General features: G+C 46.3%; 1 protein-coding gene across 2 annotated transcripts in view; it reads right to left on the reverse strand.

The window, feature by feature from the left end:
• KCNH8 (potassium voltage-gated channel subfamily H member 8) overlaps positions 1 to 26,349 on the reverse strand; it is a 1,879,819-nt gene that overhangs the window by 876,915 nt on the left and 976,555 nt on the right. For both annotated transcript variants that reach the window (XM_069648885.1, XM_069648884.1), the window contains exon 3: positions 12,736 to 12,867. In XM_069648885.1, the coding sequence (XP_069504986.1) occupies positions 12,736 to 12,867 (132 nt within the window). The remainder of the gene's footprint in view (positions 1 to 12,735; positions 12,868 to 26,349) is intronic.

The following is a 26,349-nucleotide window of genomic DNA, read 5'->3' on the forward strand; positions in this document are numbered from 1 at the left end:
GTAGTTTGTAGGCAGCGCGTATTACCAACAGGGATTCTGGGGTGGAGGCGCATGCAAATGAGAATGTGGGAAGGTAAGGATTGGTCAGTAAAGTTCAGTGGGTGTGTTCTGAATGGAGAAACTTAGTGCGAAGGTCTTCTCCCTGACAGGAGACTAGACAGCGAAGGCTCTGTGTGCTCGGAAACAGATTATCTGGATTTTGGGAGACTCATGGATACATTGGTTGAAGGTGCATGCTGAAAGTTGTGGTCTATGTGCAGATCTTGGATTTCCTCATGTGGAAGTGCACTGGCCTGGCGTGCGTGGAATGAGGTGGCTGGTCTTGGTACCTCTCTGTGCTACTTTACAGACAGAGCGTCATCCTGATATACTTATCATTCATTGCAGAGGAAACAGTTTAGGCCATGTCTCTGGAATTTCTTTGCAATTTGAAATGAAGGAAGGACTTGCGAAGGTCATGGACATGTTTCCAAATTGCCAAATAGTTGTTTCCCGTATTGCACAAAGACAAATATGGCTGCGTTCTTCTGCATTTCGTCCACAAATGGAGAATGCGAGGCGCAATGTGAATAAGGCTGTTTGTGCCTTTCTAAGAGATGTTGACATGTCCTTATTCCACAATGAAAACATTTTGTTTCACAGCTCTTTCATTTTTTGCAGAGATGGAGTCCATCTCACATATGCTGGCAATCAGATTTTTCTTTGCAATGTACAAAATGCATTGCAACTTTTTTTGGATTCATAGTCACCTATTTGGCACACAAAACACCACCGAAAGGCTCTTTTCAGAGCCACCACTTACTCCCAGCGAAAAGTCCATTTGTTTTGCTATGCTTGCCCACTCCATTTTTGTGTGTGCTACGACTGTCCGCAGGCTTTTTGAAAAATGCGCGGGGGCCTTTAACGGTCACTTGATAGTTCTATTGTTAAACTGAGAAAGGCGACCCTGAAAATAGACTTTTTGGTAATTTTTGTTGTTTTCCAGTTTACTGCTTTTAAGCACACAACACACTAGGAGAGGAGGGCAAAGGAGGGAAAGGAAGGGACACCAACCAAGGGGATAAGAAGGGGCAGGTGGAGAGAGAAAGATATAGGGTGGGCTTTACTTAGGTAGGGGGACATTCTTCTGGTGCTTCGTGACCGTAGACTCAAAAGCCCTTCGAAGACTCCCCCCCCTGCAGAGTACTGCGTCGCAGTACATACACAATATTGTGACCTTCGAAAAGGTAAGAGTCAACATCATCGTGATTGGCTTGTGAGGCAGCTGGAGGGATGCACTCCCCCACAGGAGTGTCTCTTGTGGTGAGAGAATCGGACACAGAGGATGCTGTGGAGGAACTCAATCTACTACGTTCTTCACATGGCACCACCTTGCAAATGTCTGCACTGTGGAACGAAGTAAGGTGTCGCTTCATGGTTGTCGTACCAAAGCTGTACGCACCAGGTCTCCTGCGACTCAGCACCAACTGGCACTGGTTACACCTGACCAGGTTCGCACATGCTTTTGGTAAGTTCCCAGAAACGGAAAACAACTGCCACACCCAGGACTCCCGGCGAGTGCTTGTAGTGCGGAGTTCCTCCACCTCATTCTCTTCTTCCTCTTCTTCCTCGATCTCTATATCCTCACCCGTATATCCCTCTGCACACCCTTGGGGAGGTGGTGGCAGTGGAGGGTTTTGGGTTGGTGCTGACGCTAATGAAGCAACAGTAGCCATGGATGCCATAAGGATTAGTTGCCTAATGGTAACTACAGCAGTAAAGGCAGCACAACTCAATCTGCTACAGCTAGAAGCACAATGAAGATGAGCTTGGGGGTGTGGCCATTTATAGGGGTTGAGGGGTGCGGCTCGTGACAATATTGATCACTCAAAAGCGTTGCAGAAATTCTAAACAATACGTTCACAGGTAGAGCTATTGTATGGGACATGTGAAATGGTGATTTTATACTATAAAATAATTTCCTATGTGTGTATAAATTCTTTTGCAATGTTGAGGAAGAGGACAAACTGCGCAAATTAGTCCACACGCTCAGCGTGGGTGCGGTTACATGATGACATCCTGAACACATCCGCGAGGGAAATGGGTGCCCGCTGGAGAGCAAATGCAGACTAACAAACGGGCGAATGCGCGCAAGAGTTCAACGGACAGTGTTCGGGTCCTGAAACTAATTAAAAGTAAGACACAAGTGAGATGGACAGTTAGGGACAGGAGCGATGTTCGCAGTACTTATGGGTGTACTGCGCATGTGCGTACAGAATCTGCCGACTGTACGGCCAGGTACAGTGTCCTCCATTTTGTTTGACTACGAACATGCCGGCCACCGTGCCTGTTTTACGGACAGTTCCATCTTGGCTGCGGATGGTACGGACAGGTATAGTGTCCTTAGGACACTCCCATTTTGCTCATTTACAGACATCCCGGACATCTGGTGTGTTCTAAAAACATGTTTTATCTCATTTGTGAGTGGTACGGAGAGGTATAATGTCCTTAGGACGCCCCATTCTGTTCATTTACGCACAACTTGAACAGATGGTGCATTCTAAGATCAGTTCCATCTTGGTTGCCATTGGTACGGGTAGGTGTATTGCTGTTAGAACATCCATATTCTATTGCTTATGGCTAGCTCGAACAGGCGCGCTGTTCGTGGACATTTTAAGTCTTTTTTAAAAAATTATTCCTCAAACCCTTCGACTACAACTAATATAAAAAAACTTTCAAAAAACACTCACACACATCAATCAACAGAAATACAGGGGGAAGCAGATACTGACACGAATATAGGGGAATTAGGGTTTAACACGGGCTGGTTGTGAGGGGATGATTTGTGAGGGGATGAAGGGATGGATGTTTCATCAAAACGTTTATTTTCTTCTTAAAGGTTTGGGGGAGGTTCACTAGGAAATGGAGAAGGGGGCAGGTACAGGTGGGACAGTGATAACGTATTTTTCCTCTCACAAATTCCTCCACAAATTGCCTTAAACTGTTAAAATTGTCATTTGGTGTGTCCATTTTCAGTTCTATCCTTTTCAGCCTGTCTTCCTCTGTGTCGTTTGTTGGCCTTTCTTGTTTTTTTTCCTGGTCTGTTAAAAATAAATATATATATGTTAAATGCCCATAAAATACTGACCATTATTTTGCTTATGCAGAGCAGTGTGTACCATTATTATCGCTATCTTCAGACATTTCCCCATGCGGAAAATTCTCCTCCAGCCACTCCAAAGTACTGCACATTTCTGTGTCAAAACAACAGAAAGAAATTATTTTTTCTGCCCCTTATACAAAAAAAGTACACACACATATAAGAAAAATGAAGTTCGCTTACTATTTTGTTGTAATTTGTCTTTGTTGTACTGCGTGTGTCTACTGTCGGTGCTGGCTGCAGAGTTTCTGTGAGGTAATTACGTTGGAGGCATACTTTTTGTTTGTTATGGTATAATCCATTTCATTCTATATGGTCATTAAATGCATGGTTATTGTTTCAGACATTTAGGTTTACCTATTTATTTATTAGTACTTATAATGTCTTTATGTGTCATTTTTCAAAGTTGAGCATTTTTGGTGTAACACAATAGTACAATTTCAGATACCCCCTGACTGTTTGGGTACTGTTGACCTCGTCCACGCCCGTCCGCAGACAGGCGCTCAGTCCGTGCCTTTCAAATATCAATAGCGAGGGGGTTCTGTATGTTCTATGTTACATGTATGTAAAGTAAGTACATTATACTACATATCTCCCAAGATCACATGATGAAAGTGTATATTCAGCAAAAAAACTTTATTAACGCAATGTTGTGATTATGTTCCCCTTCCAAAAACCTGTGAAATTCAGTAAATGACATTTGTGATGCCGTCTTTCATGTCCTGGGTGTTAATGTTAGCAGGGCACAGTGGTGCGGGCAGTTATGGTTGCTTAGCCTACCATAACTGGCGAATTTCTGGGGTTTTTCAGTTTTACTTTGAACCATAATGTCACGTTTATAACGTTTTTTTAGGGAATTTCACAGGTTTTTAGTAGCGCAACTTAACCATAACGTCCTGTTAACAACGTTTTATTTATATATATATATATATATATATATATATATATATATATATATATATATATATACTAGTGGAACAGCCCATGTGCAGGGGCCAAAGTGCATGAAGAAAGACATTTTCAGAGTGTTAATAGAGGCATTGTGGAGGTGTGATATGCTGAAAACAATTGTATTTACAGAAACCCTATGTATGGGGAAATAAGTAATGTATTTTGTTGGATAAATGGTGCTTAATCAAATGAATTTCTCTTTATACGTTTTAAAAATAAATGTATATATTTTGTTAGTGTATGCAACTTGAAGTGTGCTGTTAAAGTTGTATACCTGTCTTGGGCCTTTCCTGCAGCTAATTGTATGTTATCATTGCTGTAATACACATTTCGTTTGCCTGGAAGATGAACTTGAAGTCTTATTGTTGTATGCGTAAGGTAAAAGCTTCCTCTAGCAGTAGTAACAGGTGTAGCGGGCGCATGACGGCTTTGGACAAAAACACAGCTGGCCTTTTATTATATAGTATATGATATATTTATAGAACCTTGATTGGACATTCCCTTTGGTGCGGACTGTTATACTTTGCAGGTTGCTTCTAAATCACATTCATACCCACTTGAGAGTATAGTCCTCCCTGGCCCGCGTTACCACAAATGTTGAAGGAGGTATATCTCTTAATGGTGTCTGTTCTACCTTTAGGACAGGGTTCACCTTTGGTTTGTAGAAGCGTGAAGGATGAGTAAGTGGTTTCACTACTGATCATTTTGTTACAGAGAGATCATAAAAAAGTACTTGTTTTCGTTCCATGGCTTGAATTGTCCCCAGTCAGGGACTCTAAAGGGCAAATGTGCATTGACTTACATCCCTGGACCTGCTGATTCAGCAGTTGCAGGCGCTATTAGCTTTAATATTTGGAAAGATGAGGTATGGGCCGCATAATGGAACTCCGGCGCTCAGTCCTGATGACGGAGCATTGTGCTCGCCTGAGTGTTTCTACATTCATAATACAGCCTACCAATGTTCTCCTCAAATGAATTCCTTTAAATCAACACCGACAGAAAACTCATTACTTTAGGCCAGTGGTTTTCTATAGAAATAAAAAGGAATCCGAGATCTGGACTGTGAAGGATGCCTGTACTTTCAAAAATGTGCTGAATGCACACCGATGCTCAGATCTCCATCTTCTAATAAGCTCCGAGAACCTTATTCTATAATTTTTGTTCTTATATAGCGCTTAATGGCAGACTCTGAAAGCTTCTAAGCGCAGAAATAACCAGTGTTTGTGTTACCCCATATTTATTAGGAGTTACATTTTTAACCTCAGAAGGATGAAGGGCAAAGTCATATCAGCCGTGGGATTCGAACTTGCAAAGTGCAGGATGCCCTCATGTCAAAGAGCAAAGCTTTAACTGTGTAGCTGTCCACCACTGACTCGCCTGCTCAGGAATATATTTAACAAAATAAGGATCACATCTGCATTTTGTGAAAATCCTGGAACATTTTTCCTGATGTTTTGTTCCTCAATTGAGAACTTTGCCCCACGTGTTTTCTGTTATATAGACAATGCAATCTCTGTCAATCACATTGGTAACATTAGTGAGAATTGACTTTAGCAAGGTATGTTCGGCTCTACATTAGGATATCATCTTCTGCTTTGTAGGAAATGTTTCGGTGAAAGTGGGTCTAACCCCTGCGCAACCCGGCACCACTTTAAAAAGAACGAATGCAAATGTTTCTCCATGGGCACTAATTCTGCCATTGCACTGGCGCTGTGTCATTCCTGGGTGCCAGGACCAGCTGGACATATATAGATATATGCTGGTGACTAAGTCACACAGATTTGGACTGGAGAAAATGAGGTGGTGCCTGTGAGAATGTCAGATTTGCACCTGGTGCTTAATACCTTATTCACACAATGTAACATTAGAGCAAATCCAGAGCTTCCTGGAGCAACTCTTTCTGGATCTCAGTGTATATGACCCTCCCATAGACACTCAATGCAGCCCCATACCTGCTGCAGGTGCACGTTTTGTGAATGCGCTCTGAGGTAGCAGGTGCAGGCCTGTGATGCTCAGGGCATCTCTACATATTCTCCATTGCAATTCATTGTGAATCATGGCAATTTATTTATTTATTGAACAGCAGAACATGTTTCCAGGCGCCACAAGACTAAGGGGGAAAGGGGAACAGAGGAGGATAAACAATAATAAATGGTCCTATCAGGCCTTGTGAAATTCAGATCGTGCAAGTGCAGTACGTTCAGGGGAGACAGGGGCAGGTCAGGCAAGGAAGGTGAGTGGGAGGGGGGATGCAGGAAGATATGGAGCCCAGGGGTTGGGTAAGTGCTAGGGTGGCCTGGAGGACAAGTGTGCTGCGGTATGAGATAAGGGTCAAGTAGTGAAGTAGTGTGAGGAGGGGGATGGACCGGACTCAGTAGTCTGATCAGGAAAGGGTGCCCAAAGGCGAGAGTACTGGTAAGGGCAGGGGGGGTGGGCTGAGGCAGACTGGTCGAGGGAAGGCCTAGCCCCTGTATGAATCAGAAGGGACCAGGCAGTCAGTCATATCAGCAGGGGGGCATTGGCAAGGAAGGGGTAGAGGGAAGAAGGAGAAAAAGGTCTTGAGAAGCTTCCAGAACCTAAGGAGATCAGATCACGTCTGAGAGTGGCGGGGAGGCCATTCCAGAGGAAGGCTCCTACCAAAGAAAAAGATCTGCACCCACTCTCTTGGAGAAACATCTGCCCTGCAGAGAGTTAGAGCTAGATGCCTGAAGGACTCGAGCAGAGCGGTATTTAGGGAGAGGAAGTTGGATGCAGCGCAGTCCCAGGCCTCAGAAAGCCTTGTGGATGATGCAGAGGGTCTTGAATTTGATCCTTGCAGACACCGGGGGCCAGTGGAGATATTTTTGGTCTGGAGAGATTTTTTTCCTGGATTTGAGGCCAATGATAAGTCTTGCAGTCAAAGAGGAAGATCGAGGAAAAGGCTGTTGCAGTAGTCCAGCCTGAAGTGAACCAGAGCTCTAAAGACATCGAGTTTTTGGAGGAAGGTGAGGAAAGGGAGAATGCCTCTGAGGAGGTGAAGCTGAAAGTGGATCTTCTTGGCAAGGTCAGCAATATGAGGTGAGAAGGAGAGAGAGCAGTCGAATATGACACCCAGGTTTTTTGCCTTATAAGTGGGTGAGTGGCAGGGGCCCAAGGAGGGCGGCCAGAGAGTAGGGGGAGGGAGTACCAATGAGAAGGATCTCGGTTTTACTGGCATTAAAACAGAGATCATTAGCAGCACACCATGCCTGAATAGCAGTCAGACAATCGGGAATGAGAGAGGAGGTAGAGGAGGTAGCGGAGGGAAGCGTAAAGGAGAGGTGAGTGTCATCGTTATAACACTGGAAGTGGGGAGAGAAGGTGGAGATCAGGTGGGCAAGAGGGGCAAGGTAAATGTTAAAAGCCAAGGTGAGAAGATAGAGTCCTGAGGGACACCGCATGTAGACAGTGAAGTGGAGTAGAGAAAGGGGCCCATTTGAACCTGGGAGGGCCAATTCCAAAATCTCTGATGCCCAGAGTATCACAGAGTTGATTTAGGAGGGCGGCATGATTGACCGTGTCGAAGGCAGAGGACAGATCAAGGAGGATGAGAAAAGAGGGAGAGTTGGAATCAAGCTTTGAGAGCAAGTTTTTATAGGTGTTCAGTAGAGCAGTTTCCGTGCCTCTGGCTGCTCTGAAGCCTGACTGGTGGTAATGGAGACAGCCAACAGATTCAGTGTGGCGGACTATATGAGAGATGACCAACTTCTCAAAATGTCTGCTCAAGAAGGTGGTAGTGGATAAAGGGTGGTAGTTGAACGGTCAGGAAGCGTCCTCAGATGGCTTTCTTAGAAGGGGATGCATAAGAGAGTGCTTCGGAGGTGTTGGGAAGGAGCCAGTGGCAAAAGAGTAATTGCAGAACTCAACGAGAGAGCCAAGGTGGCAATATTGTCCTTGATAGTTCTAGTGGAACGGGGAATCACCTGTTTGGAGACTATCATAGAGCAAACAGTCTTGGTGACTTCATCCGGTGCTATGGATGAGAAGGAGGAGAGTAGGAGGGACGGAGAGAGAGGGGCCAAGGGAGGCCTAATGTGCAGATGGAGGAGGGAGAGGAGAAGGAGAAGAGGAGTGTGAGTACAGGATGTCATGAGTTTTTGTTGTGAAGTGGGAGGCAAGAGCCATGCACAGGGCATTTGAAGGAGAAAGTCGAGACTGCAGTAGGATTGGCAAGTTCCTTCCAAATTTGGAAAAGTTCAGCCGTGTTGTTGGTGGCCCCAGAGATGCAGGCTTGGATATGGCCTCGCCTCTTTGACTGGATGGAGAGTCTGTAAATTCTTTGGAACAGGCGACAGGCACGTTTGTCAGAGAATGTGGGCAAAGCCAACCACTTCCGTTCCGTACTCTGGACTTGCTTTTCAGCGAGGTTTAGGTCGGAATCATACCAACTATTTGCACTTGGAGGCAGGCTTCATGCGGATCCTCCTGTCAGGGGCAAGGATGTCAAATATGTTCGAGATGGAAAGGTGAAGGTTAGCAAGGACTGAGTCAGAGTGAGAGTCAATAGCAGAGGTGGAAAGGGGAATAAAAGAGGCAGAAAAGGCGGCTACTGACATTTGCTTCATGGGTCGGATGATGCAGAAGGAGGCTGGCAGAGGTGTACTGAGACGGTTAGAGAGAGAGAGGTCAGATAAGATGAGCGCATCTAGAGTGTGCCCGGCTGAGTGAGTGGGATCAGAAGAAAGAATGTTGAGGGAGAAAGAGTTACAGAGGTTGCGGAAGGGTAAGGCCACATCAGGAGAGTCAAGATGGATATTGAAGTCTCTGAGGAGGAGAATCTTAGAGGTAGAAGTCAGGAGAGAAGAGGTGAGGCCGGCCCACTCTGATAGGGAGACCAGCCGAGGGGACCTGTACATAGTAGTGAGAGTGATCTAAATTGTAGGAGAGATGCAAAGCTTGCAGACAAGACATTCAAAGGAGGAGTAGGATTGGATAGGTTTGCTAGAGGCAGGGATCAATTCAGGTAAGACACTGGCCACTCTGTCTCCAGGCCGATTAGGCCCGGATTTGGAGAGAATCCTTTAGCCCTCAAGAAGAAGAGTGTCAAAAGCAGTGATTAAGCTAGCATTATGATATGATAGGTTATTTATAACACACTTAATTCCCAGCCAGGGATTTCTAAGCGTGGACCCGGGGTTCGAACCTGTGGTGAGCCATGTCATCTTGCTTCCAAGGCAAGCACGTTGCCCCTGAGCTACCCTCCCAAGACTTTGAACCACGTCTCCATCAGCGCAGGGATGTTGATGTCCAATGAGCTTTATGATATCTGGCTACATTTCAGATTGTCCTGTTCTAGGATGGCCAGTATGGTGGAAATTCCTTGTGATTGTCTCCTCCAGTATGGCTGGTCACTGTGCACACCCTCCTCCCACCATTGGCCGGTGCTTAGTATATAAGTGATTAATGATTGGATGGAGGTGTGTCAAAACTCTTCCAGTCCTCTGTTTGATACCCGCTCCTTGCCTGGGGATAGTATATATTGTGGCTTGAATCTCTTGCCAGAGTGCAAAGTAGGTGAAGAGACTTGTAGATTGTATGCTTTTACTTCCCTTTCCAGGCCACAAGGTGCTCTGTTGAGCCAAGAGGATGGCTTCAGGAATTAGTCAGTTCTAGAGTGTGCAGATGCTGAAACCCCTCCAACACATGGACCCATTAACCATACATACATTGGGTCTGTTAATGATCTCATTAAACATGAAAGATGTGTTTTAAGATGGCACTGCTGGCAGACCTTTTGATTACCAAAAACTGTCAGAGAGATGTCGAATTTGTGTATGAAACCTTCAAAGCTGCGTTAATTTGATGAGATCTTTGACTCTGAATTGTAAATTTTCAAAGGTGCCATTTTTTATTTGCATTCAGTCAGCACTTAAACATAACTATGTCTGGGACAAAACTGAATGCAACAATTTCTATGCCAACGGACTTCCCTGGGGAAGCACATTCTGCAAATCCACACCTGGACCAATGCCAGGCCTGCAAACCTTCCATTGAAGCGATTTATATAGAACAAACATACATACAATGTCACCCAACCTATGTTGGTACTCATTTATCGATCTCAGAAGGATGAAAGGCTGAGTTGAGGTGTTTAAGAACAGTCTAAATCGGGTCACTCAGCCCCTGAAGTGTGCCTGAAATGAACCTTTAATGAGTCTAGCAATTCTTGTATAGAATTCCAGAAAGACAAATTGTTTGTTATTCCTATCCTTTGTTATTTAGGGTCACTGCTCAAACTGTTTCACTTGCGGAATCCCCTGTTTTTCAAAGAGGTCTCAGCAAGAAATGCAACCACTCCAGAAACAAAGAGCCACATATCCCTGGGCGACAGACCAGACCAGGAGCTTACATTTAAAAAAAAGATTGGTTGTTGTAGGGCTAGCAAGCAAGGGGGATCACAGGGGTAGCAAGGGAGACCTCAGGGCACGCAACTGCGACCCCTGGCGACCCCTAAATGACATCCATGATGGACCAGCCACCTTCCTGACTGTCTCCCAGGGAAGTGGAGTTTCTGGCTGTTGTGTGACACGGGCTGCCTGCGCTTGGCCTTAGTACTTTTGCTAACCTGGTAGGGTAGCTGTGTGGAATTTTGAGAGGGAGAAGTCAGAAGCCTGCATTACATCCCTGAAGTAAAGAACCGTGTAATCTGAGACTCAGTTTGGGGAAACTTTGGACCTTCTTCCCAAACGTGTTGGTATTGAAATGAATCTTTGAGTATGTGAACTGAAGCCATGGAACACAACCCTTAAGGGAAGTGACGTTCATCTAGGTGGACGGCTACTATAAACCAAGTAAAACTCATGGAACATGAACACAGAGAAAAATGTGTGTAAATACTTTCTTAACTTTGTAATGCCATGTTAGGTCTGCTACTGTCTGTATATTTCCAAATTCCAATTGTGCTTATTTTATTTGCTTGCTTCTAGATGCAATTTTCAGTGCCATGTAGTTTACAGCGCCTTGAAGTGCCAGCACTTTTGACACTGTATTTATTACCTGCCTCTCCAACAATTCCCAGGCTGAACCCATCCCTTATAATATTGCATACAATGACACCCTTTAGAGTCTAAGGCACTTTCAGTGGTGTCCCCGACATGCACAATCCGCGAAAATACTTCTCTGGCAATTTTAATACTATCCAGTAACAAACAATATCTCCAATCCAACTCCAGGAAAGATCACCATCTGGCCCCCGCCTCTGATAATGCTTGGACTAAGAGAGAGAAGTGCATTGCAACTGTCCTGGAATGGGCATGCTATATTGGGAATAGTTCATTTTGGCGATATTATTGCTAAGAATATTTGTGTGGGTTATTGTTGGGAATGTTTTCATAGGCGTTGTGTTCATGTACCATCTATTGCACGACACAAGAGTTGCATTGAAAAGTTTGGTACCGGTAGGCCACGAAAGCCCTGCCAAAGGCGTTGGAAAGTGTGACTGGATTTACTTTCATGTTGACCGTTTTATTCACAACGCCGCCAATGCTTTCTCAGTGCCGGTTGTTTGAGAAACACACAGCCGATCCGGGACCAACACAGTTCTGACTGTTAGCCACCTGTCAAACATCTTCACAAGGTTAGTAAGGGTGTCAGGGATGTATCATGAACATCCCCGACACCGGTCACTGAGCTCAGAGGACACCCCATCTAACATGAAAAGAAGTGCCTGGCCCTCGCGAGGTCCCCAGTAGCCGATTCTGTGGCCAAAAAGAAGTAGGATTTTTCAAGTTTAAAAAAGAATACTTTGCATAACAATTACTTTACAGAAAAATACAAAACATACATTGTTGGCACCACTGGAGTATTCTAAGATACAGAGCCCATCAAACAGCACAACATGGAAAGATGTTCACATTTTTAAAATGTATAATTCTGAATGGTAAGTTAACACCGAATTCAATTACCTAACTTTGCAGAAGATAATCACACAGAGCTGGTAGGCACCGTTTGCCACTTCTCCGTAGCATCAGCCCAGGCAATACATATTTATTCCTGCAGTGCAAGATGAATAACTGAACACCACGGAGACTGATACCCTCCTCAGTCTGATAGGCAGATGCTGTGTGATGGTGGTACGCTCTGCCACTTGCCTTCACTGGTGGTTCACCAAGGCCTGTCCCGCCAAGAGTGCAGGGCAGAGAGATGTAGCTGTCAGGTCACTGGATGGGTCTGAGCCCATCACTCAAAGTAATCACTTACCCGCCCACCACATTGAAAGAGTAACTGATGTGTTGCATGCTTTGCCCTGCAGCCTGCCTTAGAGTCACATACATTCCCTGCCCCTGTAAAATGCAGTAGGATCTGTCACCGAAATCTGTAGGCAGTAGGACTTCTTTAAAAGTAGTAGCCTACTGCCTAAATCAGTAGGGTTGGAAAGTATGCATGAGCCCACAAGACGAACAACAGTGCACTATGCACAGCCACTTCACATACAAACGCGTTCATCCTGCCCGAAATTGCAAAAAAAGAGCGGAGGCATATCGCTCACGTGACATCACGTCACCACGTGGCACTCACGACCAGACACTCGTCAGACCAATCCACGGCTTTCTGTGGTGCACGGCAGGGTCACGTGCTTTGGTTGTCTAGGCTGCAGCACTGGGGACTATTGAAAGGGAGGGACCTACCTTCTTGCTTGTCGGCTTGCGCCAGCTTCACTTTCATGTCGGTGATGTCTTTGAAGGAGGCCAAGAAGAGGACCACATCTCCCTTCTCATTCTTGATTGGCACGATGTCCAGCAGGCACCAGAAGGAAGACCCTGCAAGGAAGACATAAGCAGTGGTTTGATATACATATGTAAGCCGGGCAACACAGCATAGCATGTATGGTGCATAAGACTCTGTAAGATGACAGTTAGAGGTTCAGCGAGTGGTAAGTCACTCTCAGTGCGCTATATTGAGGAGAACTAATACCTTTAAAGTGTGCTTCGTGGAAGTTCAAAGCTTGCATATTTAAGGAGGAAGTAAAGTTATAACTTACCTTCAAATGGTGCAAACTATATTCTCATACTGAATGTTGGCGCTATGTCCAAAAACGTAAGGGGCAGAAGTAAATTGCATACATTATGCTGATCTGCCTTTCTTGAGGGGAAGGGTCTAAAATGTGAACTAAAGATCAAAGCTCAGCTCTATGGCACACCTTTCCATGGTCCAAATCAACATGCGTGTAATGAGGCACGGTTCAAGTTTCTATGATCTTCCTGGTAATGGTCATTCTTTTAAGCATGCGACCGTGCAGGTGAGACACTCAAGCAGTTAATCTACACTCCCAGCTACTCTTCCCCTTTAGTGACCGCCGCATTCACCTTATACCACCCTGGGCTCTCTCACTTCTGACAGCTGGGGCTGGGCAAAAAACTCAAGCACCTCATGCAGCCACTTGCCACTGAATTGCAGTACTCATATTAAGACCTAGAATCGGCCCTCTGAGGTGTTACACTCATTTTTCAGAGGATTATGCAATTATCCCCTTTCTTGGTCAGTGAGGTGCTCTGACATCTCTTCACTGACGCTATAGACATGGATAGAGACGATTGCAAACTCCATCTATGGTTGTCCCAACTCCAAGCCTCGAGGGCCGGAAACCTAACAGTTTTTCTTGATATCACTCAATCATGAGGAAAAATATGCATATAACTAGAATCATTGTATGCATATTTATCTCATTAATATTAATGAGGGGTATCATGAAAATCCGACATGGATTCGGCCCTCGAGGTCTGGAGTTGGGCAACCCTCTTCTCCCTTTCATCCTCCCTCTCTGCGCATGCCCTTTTCCATTCCTGTGCAAACTACAGTGTAAAATTCCCCTGGTGGAGACACAATATGCAACTTTTCAGACAATCCTCAGTGCTGTTCGAGCATTACACGGTAGTAACTGGCACAGTATACAAAATGATTGACATAACTTATCAGGGCATTGGAAGGCTCCACTTTTCAATCACAGACAGGGCCTTGCAAGGTCCCCCCACCCCCAAACAAATCTGTTTAATTCTATGGGCCTCATTACGAGCTTGGAGATAGCCGTGCCCTTAATAAGGGCATGGCTATCCCCAAACTCGGGTCCGGGTCCCGCAAAAGAGGACTTACTGGCCCATTCCAACCTTGGAGGGCCCAGTAATTCCCTTCACGGGACCCGGACCCAGTAGATCCCCATTCCCATTTGAGCCCCTATAGGGCTCAATGGGAATGGGGACGATGGCAACAACCGCCCCGTCAATAACGGGGCCGTTGCTGCCACTCGGTACTGCTCGGGGGTGCCGCTCTGCATGCCGGGTCTGACCAGGTGTTCCAGAGCGGCACTCGCGAGCATACTCGGAATGCTGCAGTGCGGTAACAACGGCGCCGGTAGCACTACCGGCGCCGTTGTTGACTTACCGCAACATTCGTAATGAGGCCCTATGAGTCTAATTCACACTTCTTAGGTTGAAACATTTTGTACAATTTACTACAGTGGTAATATCCAGAATAATGTACCCCGATTAAATATTATGAAGGTGTTGTGCATCCTTTAGTCAACATAGATTTTTCTGTTTGCTGTATTCATTAGTCTGACTTAACAGTAGCAGAAAACAGAAAGTTTGCTCCACTGCCATAATGATGTTCCTGATCTGGATCCTGCAAAGTGAGAGAGAAGCCCATCCCTGAAAGATGGCCTCGGAGTCAGAGGCCTGATTCTGAGCGTGGCCTCTTTACTGATGCCGGTGGAACTGTGGACCTGTCACAGGTTAGTGGGGATAGCCCCAACCGGAAGATGGGTGGAGCTTAATGCGCAACACATTTTCCTTATTGGACCAGAAGTGCCACCGTATGGAAGAATAGGAGGGTGGCAGAGCATTTGGTATCTATTTTACCTTTTTAGGGGTGATGTGCTGGAACCGCATAATGGTGATGTGTTAGTGTGAGGAATCTGACCATCCGCATGGACAATGTGTACTCGCCTGGGCTTTTTTAAAATTTAGTAATGAAATTGAAAGATGGAAGATCAACCTCTGGAAAATGTGTGGGGCACACATTTTCCTATGCACGCCGCACAACAAACACATAGTCACGTGTACTCTGGTTGGACACAGCCTACAGGTGCAGTACTCCTGTCATGTTCAGCTGGAATGTGACAGCCACGGGTTCATCAAAGCATCTCAAGAAGAGGTAAGGCAAACCATGGCTAGCCTCATTAACTGACAAAGGCACCATGGATCAGCCCTATCCTTTGTCTGCCCTACTGGTGACAGCGCTAATTATGAGAAATTAATTTAAGCAGTCCTGTGAGAGGCCTGGTCGCAGGACTGACAAGGGACAGGAGACCCAACACCCTTTTGATATGCATCTATGTCACCCTGAAGTCAGCTCCGGCCTCTTAGATTCAAGGGCAGTGAAATGTCATTTCTGGGACAACTGTTTACAGTGGACAACCCCGCAGAGGGCCCCATTCAGGAAGGTATGAGGTTGTGGTTTGGCAGCGACAATAAGTCTGGTCTTACTTTCTCTTCAAGGGCTACTTGCTGCTTTTAATAAGGAACCAGAGAGAGCTCAATTAACTAGAGAGACACTTTGATCCACAACAGACAGGAGGATGGGTGGGACTTAGTAGTACATGCTGTCACCCCTTTACCCCAGCGCCCCTGTCATGAGGATCAGTTTGAAGTCTAAAGTCAAATACAAATCTTGGTATGACTCTGACCTAGCTATACTTAAACGGAAGTGTAGGGCGGCGGAGAGGAAATGGAGGGCTTCTTGCTCATCCTCTGACAAACTGGCCTGCTGCCTGCTCCAAAGGCAATACTGACTCGCTGTCCACACCAAGAAGGGAGTCCACATACATGCCAGCATCTCTGCGGTATCTAACAACTCGGCCAAACTCTTTAAAATCTGCAAGGAGCTGGCCAACCCTGCTGCAGTCTCCACCCCTCCTCTCGCCTCCCAGGCTCTTTGCAATACCCTTGCCTCTCACTTTATTTCTAAAACTCAGGACATGTTGTCCTCCCTCTCCTCTGCTACCCTGCCTCTCCCCTCCTGTTCTCGGCCTGCTGACCCTCCCACAGCTACCACCCCCTCTTTATCCACCTTTCCTCTTTTCCCTCCCGAGGAGGTAGCTAGACAAGTCCAATCTATGAAAGCCTCATCAAAACAGGTCCATCCCTGTTCTTTTAAAACCATTAAGGACCACATTGACACCCTTGCTCCAGCCTTTGCCGATTTCTGCAACCTCTCCTTTGCATCAGGCTCTTCCCCCTCCCCTCTTAAGCACTCCCTTGTGCATCCTCTCCCCAAGAAACCCACAGCTGTTCCCTCCTGCCCTGCCAACTATCGCCCAATCTCCATTACTCCTTTTTTGGGGAAGCTCCTGGAAAAGCTGGCCATCTCTCAGCTTAATCTTCATTCCGACTCTGTTGTCTCACTCCATGATCACCAATCTGGCTTCAGAGCTGCCAGAAGCACGGATACTGCTCTCCTGAACATCTGTGAAGACCTGCTCTCTAACCTTGACACTAACATTTCCTCTTTCCTCATCCTACTTGATCTCTCCTCTGCTTGCGACACGGTCAACCATACCACCCTGCTCAATCGTCTCTGTGACAACCTGTGTATCACTGACCAGGCTCTGGCCTGGCTGACCTCTTTCCTTTCTGATCAAGCCTCCCAGGTACAACTTGGATCCTTCCTATCTTCTATCTCGCTCTCCACCTGTGGTGTTCCCAAGGGTCTAACCTCTCGCCCTGGATGTTCAACCAATACCTGGCAACTCTGACCTATTGCATTTCCATTTTCTGCTGAAATAACCAGTGTTATGCTGATGACACCCAGCTCATTTTCAGGCTTCCTTCAGCCACCCCCTCTCGTTCCCACATCTCTGATTGTCTAATCACCATTCAAACTTGGTGTGCCACCAACGATCTTTGTCTAAATGCCAACAAGACTGAGATCCTCTGCATTGGTACACCTTCTCCATCCTTTCCCCTCACTCTCTGGCCAGCCTCCCTTGGCCCTCCTCCTACCCCCACTTGTGAGGCTAAGAACCTCAGGGTTATGTTTGACTCCACACTTTCCTTCTCCGCACACATCTCTGACATCTCCAAAAAGTCAAACTTTTTTATTGCACCTCCTTAGAGGTACTCTGCCTTTCCTCTCCTTCCCTCAAAAGCTCACTGTCTCCCAAGCTCTGGTTCTCACTAGGCTGGATTACTGTAACATCCTCTTTCTAAATGTACCTGCCTCCACTCACCGCCGTTTACAAGTAATCCAGAACAGGACTGAGAGACTTGTCCTTGGCCTCAAGGCCTGGGATCGTATCTCTCCAGACCTGAAATCCCTTCATTGGCTCCCAGTGGATGCAAGGATTACATTTAAAACCCTCTGCATTGTCCACAACGCTTTCTGGGGCCTGGGTCCAAAATACCTTCAACTATCCCGCCGTAAATACCTCCCCTCTCGGGCCCTTCGCTCCTCTACTTCTAACTCACTCAGGGTTTGTCGTTTTGCAAAGAAACAAGCTGGGGGTAGTTCTCTGTATTCAGATGGGGCCTCCCTTTGGAACAGCCTCCCAGCCACCTTGAATCTTGAGGAGAACCATTTCTGGTTCCGGAAGCTCCGCAATACCTTCCTCGTTGCCTCTGCCTTTAATCCCCTTCTCCCTTGCTGATCTGTTTTCTCTCTTGGCACAGTGCACCTGGCCACCCTCTGTCATTCGGGCCCAGGTAACTGCACACCCTGCCACCCTTCTGCACTGCCTCTGGGCCACCCCTTGCACTGGGGTTCTGTATCTGTACCCATAGAGGCCCCCGCACTTTTCTTCTGCAATTATCAGATATACCCTATCTGACTAATCTATGACCTGCCACTTGCTGGTTGCACTACCACGACTTATCGCCTTTATTTATTTATTTATTTATTTTATTTAGCATTTATTATGTTCTCTCCTCTGTCCCGCACTTTCCACTTCTCCCTCCTTCCATGCACTTTCCCCCTTTTCCCTTTTCCATGCACTTGCACTTTCTTAATGTCACTGGGCCTAGTAAGATGACTGTTTCTTTTTTGTTCTCCCTTGTTCCCCTCCTTTTGCCTGGTCGCGCTCTGAAACACTTGTGTACGAGTGTGATATAAAAAAAATATCATTTCATTTCACCTTTCCTGTTGCAAAGCACTCTAGTTGTGACCTCACGCATAGCAGAAGATTGTTGGTGGGGACCCAGGATTGGTTCACTAAGGTAGGCCAATCACTGGGGCCCATTTGGCTTTAAGAGGGTTGAGCCCCTCTTTTGGGCAGGTCATCTGAAAGCTTTGCAAAAAGAGTAACAAGAAGTACTTATTTGGACCTTGGGTGAAGGTACAGTCTGCCTTACAGCTTCCCCAATGAAGGAAGACCAGGATTTCCAAGAGGGAAGTAATATCCCTCCCCTAAACATCTCCCAGGGAACAGAGGGAGATACCAGACTCAGAGGACCCATCCAGCAGCTCCAGAACTGGTACCCAGCCACCACAGATTGTGCACTTCTAGCTTCTGCCAGCAAACCTCCTAGGTGGGAAGTGCCAGAGAGTCTCGGAACAAAGGACAAGGCTGTTGCCTGCAAACACTCTCCTCAGCTTTGGGCCATCCGCCTTAAAGGATGACACAAGCCCAGCAAAGAAGCAAAGAGGAGTGCCACGACAAGCATCAACCAGCGCTCATCTTTTAAGGACATTTTCGAGGCCGCCAAGCCCTTGATCCTCGACCGCCTGCACTACTGACTATTGTCATGCCGCAGTCACTAAAGCCTTCCGAGACGCCTCGACCAGCATTCCATGAATACCATCCAGCACAGAGACAACGATTCTTAACCCTGAACCACCGTGTAGGCCTGCCTGCAGCCGTCCAGCCTTTCTTGCTGACTGTCTGCTGCTTGATACCCGCAGCTGACTCCCATCTCGAACTCTGTTACAGGAGCTACAAAGCGTCCTGGAACCGACTCGACCCTGTCCAGCATCAAGATCATCCCAAGCACCAAGTACATTGTGGTTCTGTCCCACTGGTCCTTCTCCGAAGGCCCCTAGTGACATTTACGACCCCTTGCTTCCTTGGTGCTGAAACCACATAACCATGAACACTAAAGACGGATTGCTTTACCGACTACCCTCCTGTCAGTATCCAGAGTGCATCCCTTTCCTTCGTGAAACTGTCTGTCCTCTGTGTTTCTTTACAGGGTGGGTTGTATTTTGTAGTGTGCTAGAACTGTCTGTTGTATTAATAATAAAGTAGATATTTTTATACAACCTTGACTGGACAGTCCACTTTTATCATTGGGTAATAATTGTATTTTCTCTGTCTTGCAACTAACCAGCGATGCACGACCTTGCGGAGATAAGCCTGCCATTCCGTCCACATTACCAAAATCGGACAAGGAGGTTTATGATTGACTTGTGTTTCCAGTCTGTTGCCCGGGAAGTTGATTCATCACATTAGAACCACATACGGGGTGGTGAGCGAGGGTGGCAGTACTTTTAGAGTGCTAAAAGGATTCACACAAAAAGCCTTAAGTAGCGCAGACTTAGTGCTATTTTTGTGAATTAAACCCATTCAGCGCAGTGCAAAGAGTACTTTTGCGGTGTAAAGTGACTTTGCTCTGCAAAAATACACTTTGCACTGCTTTGTGAATTAGGCCCGGTTCAACATGTTTGTTGGCAGTGAAAAGTTGCATCACGCTAAACTTTCCATGAATTAGGCCCTTAATATTAATAACTATAAACAAAGGATATATATTTCGTCTTGGGTCTCTTTTGAGCTCAGCTCTGGTCAACACAAAACCCTGTGGTGGGCTATATCCCCGTTGTTGAAAATGACCAATCCATAATTCAATATATAATACATGAAAGCCTGAAATATCTGTATAAAAGCCATTACACATTTGTCTTATTACAGTCCAGCGCTATACCCACTACTGCGCATTATACGGATATTGCAAGTCACAGAGGCGTTCCGTAAACAAATAGAGGAGCGAGGGACAAGGCTGAGCTCCTTTATACGGACACGGAACTCCAAGGTGACCTGCAAGATCCTTTTTTATGTATGGTAGGGGGTAATTTATTCTGTATAGTACATGCCACTTACTTTCATTCTGTTTAATAACTCGTCCCTTGCTTAATACAATGTAACAGATCTTCCATTTGCTTATCCATATAAACAGCATAGCATCTCTTTGCATCTCCTACTGTGTTGCAGAAAAATTGTTCAAGCAGTTTAAAAAAAATGTATTGAAAAAACATGCATTTTGTGCACTAAAATAAGTAATAACATGCAGATTCTTGCTCACATAATTTAAACTCCAGCAATGCACAAATTAAACATGTTACCACATACAGTTCCTTGTCAATTACCGCCTGCAATGTGCCATAGAAAACTACTCTGCAATCAAGGAATCTGAAAAGCTTTTCACGCCTCTAATCAATGCTACCGTGACAGCTGGAATTGGCTCTGCTGGCTCCTCCAGCAGGTATTGTGACGTCAAAACAGAAGTGCGATGGCTGATTAACTAGCAGTTGTGACAGTCCCATTCACAAATGCTTTCTATACTAAGGTCCAAGGGCAGCACTACGGTAACTTTGCACCGCTGCAAGTGCAATTAGCACTAGGGCAAACAAAAACACATTCTTTTAATACTTTTAATGGATTTTTGCAGAAGGGCAGTCTTTGTCCTAGTCCCTTTCCCTAGTGCAAAAATGCTTTGCGAGATTGGTTTGTGCACAAGTGTAATGTTTGCCCTAGTGCTAATTAAACATGCAGTGGTGCAAATGTCCTGCATTATGGCCCTTGATGCTTAAAAAAGCGATGCCCAGCTTTTCACCTTCCTTTTTTTTCCTTTTAAGTAACGTTCTTGGTCAATTCAAGGTCATTTTTTGATAAATACGAAGGCATCATGGCAGCATGTTTATTGAAGTCATTGTTGAATTCCATCAGCATGCTAGTGCACGCGTTATGAATGAAAATAAATAAATACATAGTCTTATTTTACAAAAAGACACCATAGCGAGGAGTACGTCTCTTTCTCTCGGGTGAGTGTGGGGCTGTACCCCCTGTTTAGAAAAACCCTGTGTGTGGAGTCCACTACTCTACGTTTGGATAAATATCAAGTTGGCACTCAGTTAATTGGTCATATTAAACTCCTCGCAACAGTTGTTTTGTACCACAGCTGCTATCAGCCCTAGCCAGCATGGTCAATAGCGAGAGATCATGGGAGTTGTAGTCCATAACATCAGTAGGGCCACAAGCTGCATATGCTTCTCCTAAAAATACATAGCCTTTCTAAAAATGTACTACCATTTTTCATATAATGAGTTAAATGTATTTGCTGATATGTCCTTATAACTTTTTATTTTGGTGTTGAGATCTCAGGATACTATAAGGACCATTCCACAAACGAACAAGCATGGAGTGTGTATAACAGCAAGTCATACCACTTACCATGAATAGAAAAAAAAGACACAAAGGAAGGACTAGCAACTAGCACTGTGTCAGACCCATAACAAGCTATAGAAACAGATTTGGCCACACAGATCTGCAGAGGAGTCTGTGGGTAAATCCCCCAGATTCTTCCGAACCTTCCACTACGCTTAAGGTAAAGGTGACCTCAGATAACCAAACTTAGATCCCCAAGACAGTTGCTTCCAGCTAGCTGAAATCAGTCTCGGCCGCTTAGTGGGTCTGCCAGTGCACATCATGTTTGCATCCCCCGCATTTGCGTTAGATCACGTTTATCCATGTACTCAATGTATCTCAAAAATAGCGCTAGTTCAAGACGCACATTATCAGCCGCGTGCTGGAGATTGACGTTGAATGTCCGTGTCTTGTCCTTCAGCGGCCAGCGGCTGGACATCATCAGTTTAGGTTCCGCAAAGCTTGCTGGTACTTCTAGTTCCATCGGTGATCACCGCATGGTGATGGTGGTAGATTCCAGTCCTCTGTTGGAGCTTTGACCTTTGGAAGAGCAGCAAGCGGACAGTGCCAGACATGTCGACCAATCCGGCATGTTCCCGATTTCAGCATGGACATTTCCCTTAGGCTGTTAGCCCCACCCTACGTGCTGTGGGTCCCTGTGACTCGCGTGGTTATTAGTTATGCGAGCTGTGGCCCCATGTTAAGGCTTTCGCAGGTTAACGAAATGTACTATAATGATATGATATGATATGTTATTTATAACGCGCTTAATACCCAGATGTTTCTAAGCACGGACCCGGCGATCGAACCTGTGGTGCTCCATGTCGTCTTGCTTCCAAGGCGAGTATGTTGCCGCTGAGCTATCCTCCCTGATATTAAGTTAGGTGTGGGCGCAGTTGGTGCTGGTTTTGCCCCATTGTCTGTACTTCAAAGTCTGGAGTCCATTGTCATGATGGTTTCAGTGACATCTCTATGCTCGATGCTGTGAACTCTCAGAATCTCGGTTAAGTTGAAGGACATTTACTCTGTAACATTTAGTCTTGCCTGATGCCTGGGTATGGCCACATGTATAGGTTTAGCCCTATCTATTAGGTATAGATTTGTGCAATGCACTAGTCCTAGGTTCAATGTAGGCTCATGTTTTGCACATCCTTTTACAGAAAGTTATCACTTGCACATTTGTTTACATGTACCACTCTACGAGGCACACTAGCTCTCAGTGGCACATCTGTGTCTGGCTGTGAGTTGTCTGGGTTTCTGGTGAACCCAGCAAATGAGTGCCAAGCAATGCTTCTCACTGCGCTTTCCTACCAGCTACATGGCCATGGCAGCAGAAGGCCCACCTTGGAATCTGCTGTGTTGGTGTGACAGGAGATGGGTAGTAGGGGTGTGATGAATCAAGTCCGGTGCACCACTGGTACAGGGGTGAATATCGATTTCTAAACCATCAATCAGCCGTACACCTCTGATACTCCGAACAGATTGGAATAACAAGCAAATTAAATAAATCCTTGTCCAATTTTGGTAACGTAGATGGGACGTCAGGCTTATCACTGAAAGGAGTGGATCGTTGGTTATTTGCAACACTGCAAAAATACAATTATTACCCAATGATAAAAGGGACTGTCCAGTCAAGGTTGTACCAAAAATATTTACTTTATTTATATCACAACAGACAGTGCTAGCAGCACTACAAAATATAACCCACCATGTAAAGGAATGCAGAGGACAGACAGTTTCAAAGAAGGAAAAGGGATGCAGTCTGGATACTTACAGGAGGGTAGTCGGTATGGTTAATAACCACAACAGTTTAAGGTTACTTGGCTTCAGCACAAAGGGAGCAATGGGTCTTAATATGTCTCTAGGGGTCTTCCAGGAAGAACTAGTGGGGCAGATCCATAATGCACCCTGTGTTGTAAGGGTTCTTGGTGCTCGACAGCGTTGAGCCAGCTTCAGGGCACTTTGCAGGCTTCTGCGACAGAGTTCAAGATGAGAGTCATCTGAGAATATCAGGCGGCAAGACGGTTCGGAGACCGAAGCTGGATGAACGGCTGCAGGCTGGCTTACACGGCAGCTAGGGGTCAGTGCTGTTCGGCGGTTATAAAGCACTGGTTAAGACTTCTTGGATGTCTTTAAGCGATAGTGGCTTGACAACGGTCAGTGTGGCTGTTGGTTGCAGCTCGAGTTACTCGACTGTCTGGAAAATGGCCTTTAAGGCGGATGTCGGTAGATGCTTGTTGAAGCACTTCTCCCAGTTTCATCAGTGGGCTTGTGTCAGTCCTTAAAGACCTTCTGGCGCTACCAACTGAGGAGGCAGGAGCTTGCTGCAGAGCCTAGCAGGGCATGAAGTGTGGTGGCTTGGTATTGGTTCTGGAGCGGCTAGAGGGTCCTCTGGATTCGCAATCTCCCTCTATTTCCTTGGAGCTGTTTAGGGGAGGGATCTTGCTTCCCCCTTTGGAGGTCCTGGCCTTTGTTCACTAGCAGAAGATGAAAGGCAGGCTGTATCTTCAGCCAGGGTCCATTGATGAGTTCTTCTTGCTACTCCTTGCAACGTCTTCAGATGATCTCCCAAAAGAGGGGCTCAGCCCTCTTTTAAAGCCAAATGGGCCACAGTGATTGGTGTAGGCTAAGCCTACCTTAATTAACCAATCCTGGGTCCCCACCAACAATCTCCTGTATGTGTGAGATCATAACCGGAGTGCTTTGCAACAGGAAAGGTAAAGGCAGAAAAACATGTGATACTAAGTCCCACCCATCTTTCTGTCTGTTGTGGAACAAAGGGTGTCTCTGGTTAATGGATCTCTCCTCTGTGGAGGGTGTCTCTGGTTAATTGATCTCTCCTCTGTGGAGGGTGTCTCTGGTTAATGGATCTCTCCTCTGTGGTTCCTGGTTTAAGTGGTAGGTCTAACTTGAAACTGCAATGAGAATAGACTACCTGGCGCCTGCAAACCACATTCCCCATAACTTATGAATGGCACCCCCCTGATGTGATGCTGTATGTGCCTGGATGGCACATATGCTGTACATATGGCTGTAACTGGTCATGCTGTATTTGACTAGTTACAAGAAAGTGTGCACTCAGTGACTCTGGCATAGGTGTATAGGCCTGGTGGCAAAAATGGGTTTGTCTGATGATGCTTATCTGTCTGGTGTCAGAAAAGGGTACATCTGGTGATGATGTATGTTACCGGTGGCACTTGTGTGTCCGGTGGCAGGAATGAGCGGATCTGGTGATGCTGTATGTGCCTGGATGGCACATATGGTGTGCATATGGTTGCAATGTATCATGCTGTATTTGCCTAGTGACAAGAAAGTGTGCCCTCAGTGACTCTGGCATAGGTGTATGGGTCTGGTGGGAAGAATGTGTGTTTCTGGCGACGCTGTATGTGGCTGGTGGCGAGAATGGGTTTGTCTGATGATGCCTATCTGTCTGGTGTCAGAAAAGGATACAGTACAGTATATATGTGGTGGTACATATGGGTACATCTGGTGATGCAGTATTTGTGTGGTGACAAGAAACTATGTATTTAGTGACATTGTAGGCATCTGGCACTGGTATATGGGTCTGCAGGTAAGTGTTTCTGACCATGTTGTGTGTGTGTGGTGGCATGAATGAGTGCACCTGGGGGCAAGAAGGGGTGCATTGGGTAGAGCCAGACTGCTGTAACACATGGGATATTCCAGTGATGCCATATGTGTTCTCGTGCAAAAAAGGGGGGGATCTGCAGACGTGTATGTGTCTGATGTCACAAATGGAGGCACCTATTGATGAAGTGTGTGTCTGGTTGCATGATCAGTGCATTCAGCAACACTGCTGGTGGCTGGAATGGGAGCATCTGGTGATGCTGTATGTCTCTGGTGGCAGGAATGTGTGCACCTGGTGATGCTGTATGTCTCTGGTGGCAGGAATGGGTGCATCTGGTGATGCTGTATGCATCTGGTGGCAGGAATGGGTGCATCTGGTGATGTTGCATGTGCCTGGTGGCAGGAATGTGTGCACCTGGTGATGCTGTATGTCTCTGGTGGCAGGAATGGGTGCATCTGGTAATGCTGTATGTATCTGGTGGCGGGAATGTGTGCACCTGGTGATGCTGTATGTATCTGGGGGCAGGAATGTGTGCACCTGGTGATGCTGTATGTCTCTGGTGGCAGGAATGTGTGCACCTGGTGATGCTGTATGTATCTGGTGGCAGGAATGTGTGCACCCGGTGATGCTGTATGTATTTGGTGGCAGGAATGTGTGCATCTGGTGATGCTGCATGTGCCTGGTGGCAGGAATGTGTGCACCCGGTGATGCTGTATGTATCTGGTGGCAGGAATGTGTGCACCTGGTGATGCTGCATGTGCCTGGTGGCAGGAATGGGAGCATCTGGCGATGCTGTATGTCTCTGGTGGCTGGAATGGGAGCATCTGGCGATGCTGTATGTCTCTGGTGGCAGGAATGGGAGCATCTGGCGATGCTGTATGTCTCTGGTGGCAGGAATGGGAGCATCTGGCGATGCTGTATGTCTCTGGTGGCAGGAATGGGAGCATCTGGCGATGCTGTATGTCTCTGGTGGCAGGAATGGGAGCATCTGGCGATGCTGTATGTCTCTGGTGGCAGGAATGGGAGCATCTGGTGATGCTGTATGTCTCTGGTGGAAGGATTGGGAGCATCTGGTGATGCTGTATGTCTCTGGTGGCAGGATTGGGAGCATCTGGTGATGCTGTATGTCTCTGGTGGCATGAATGGGAGCATCTGGTGATGCTGCATGTGCCTGGTGGCAGAAATGGGAGCATCTGTCGACGCTGCATGTGCCAGGTGACAGGAATGGGAGCATCTGGTGATGCTGCATGT

This window comes from Ambystoma mexicanum, chromosome 2q (assembly GCF_040938575.1).
Source record: "Ambystoma mexicanum isolate Mex_15411 chromosome 2q, UKY_AmexF1_1, whole genome shotgun sequence".
Lineage (NCBI taxonomy): Eukaryota > Metazoa > Chordata > Amphibia > Caudata > Ambystomatidae > Ambystoma > Ambystoma mexicanum.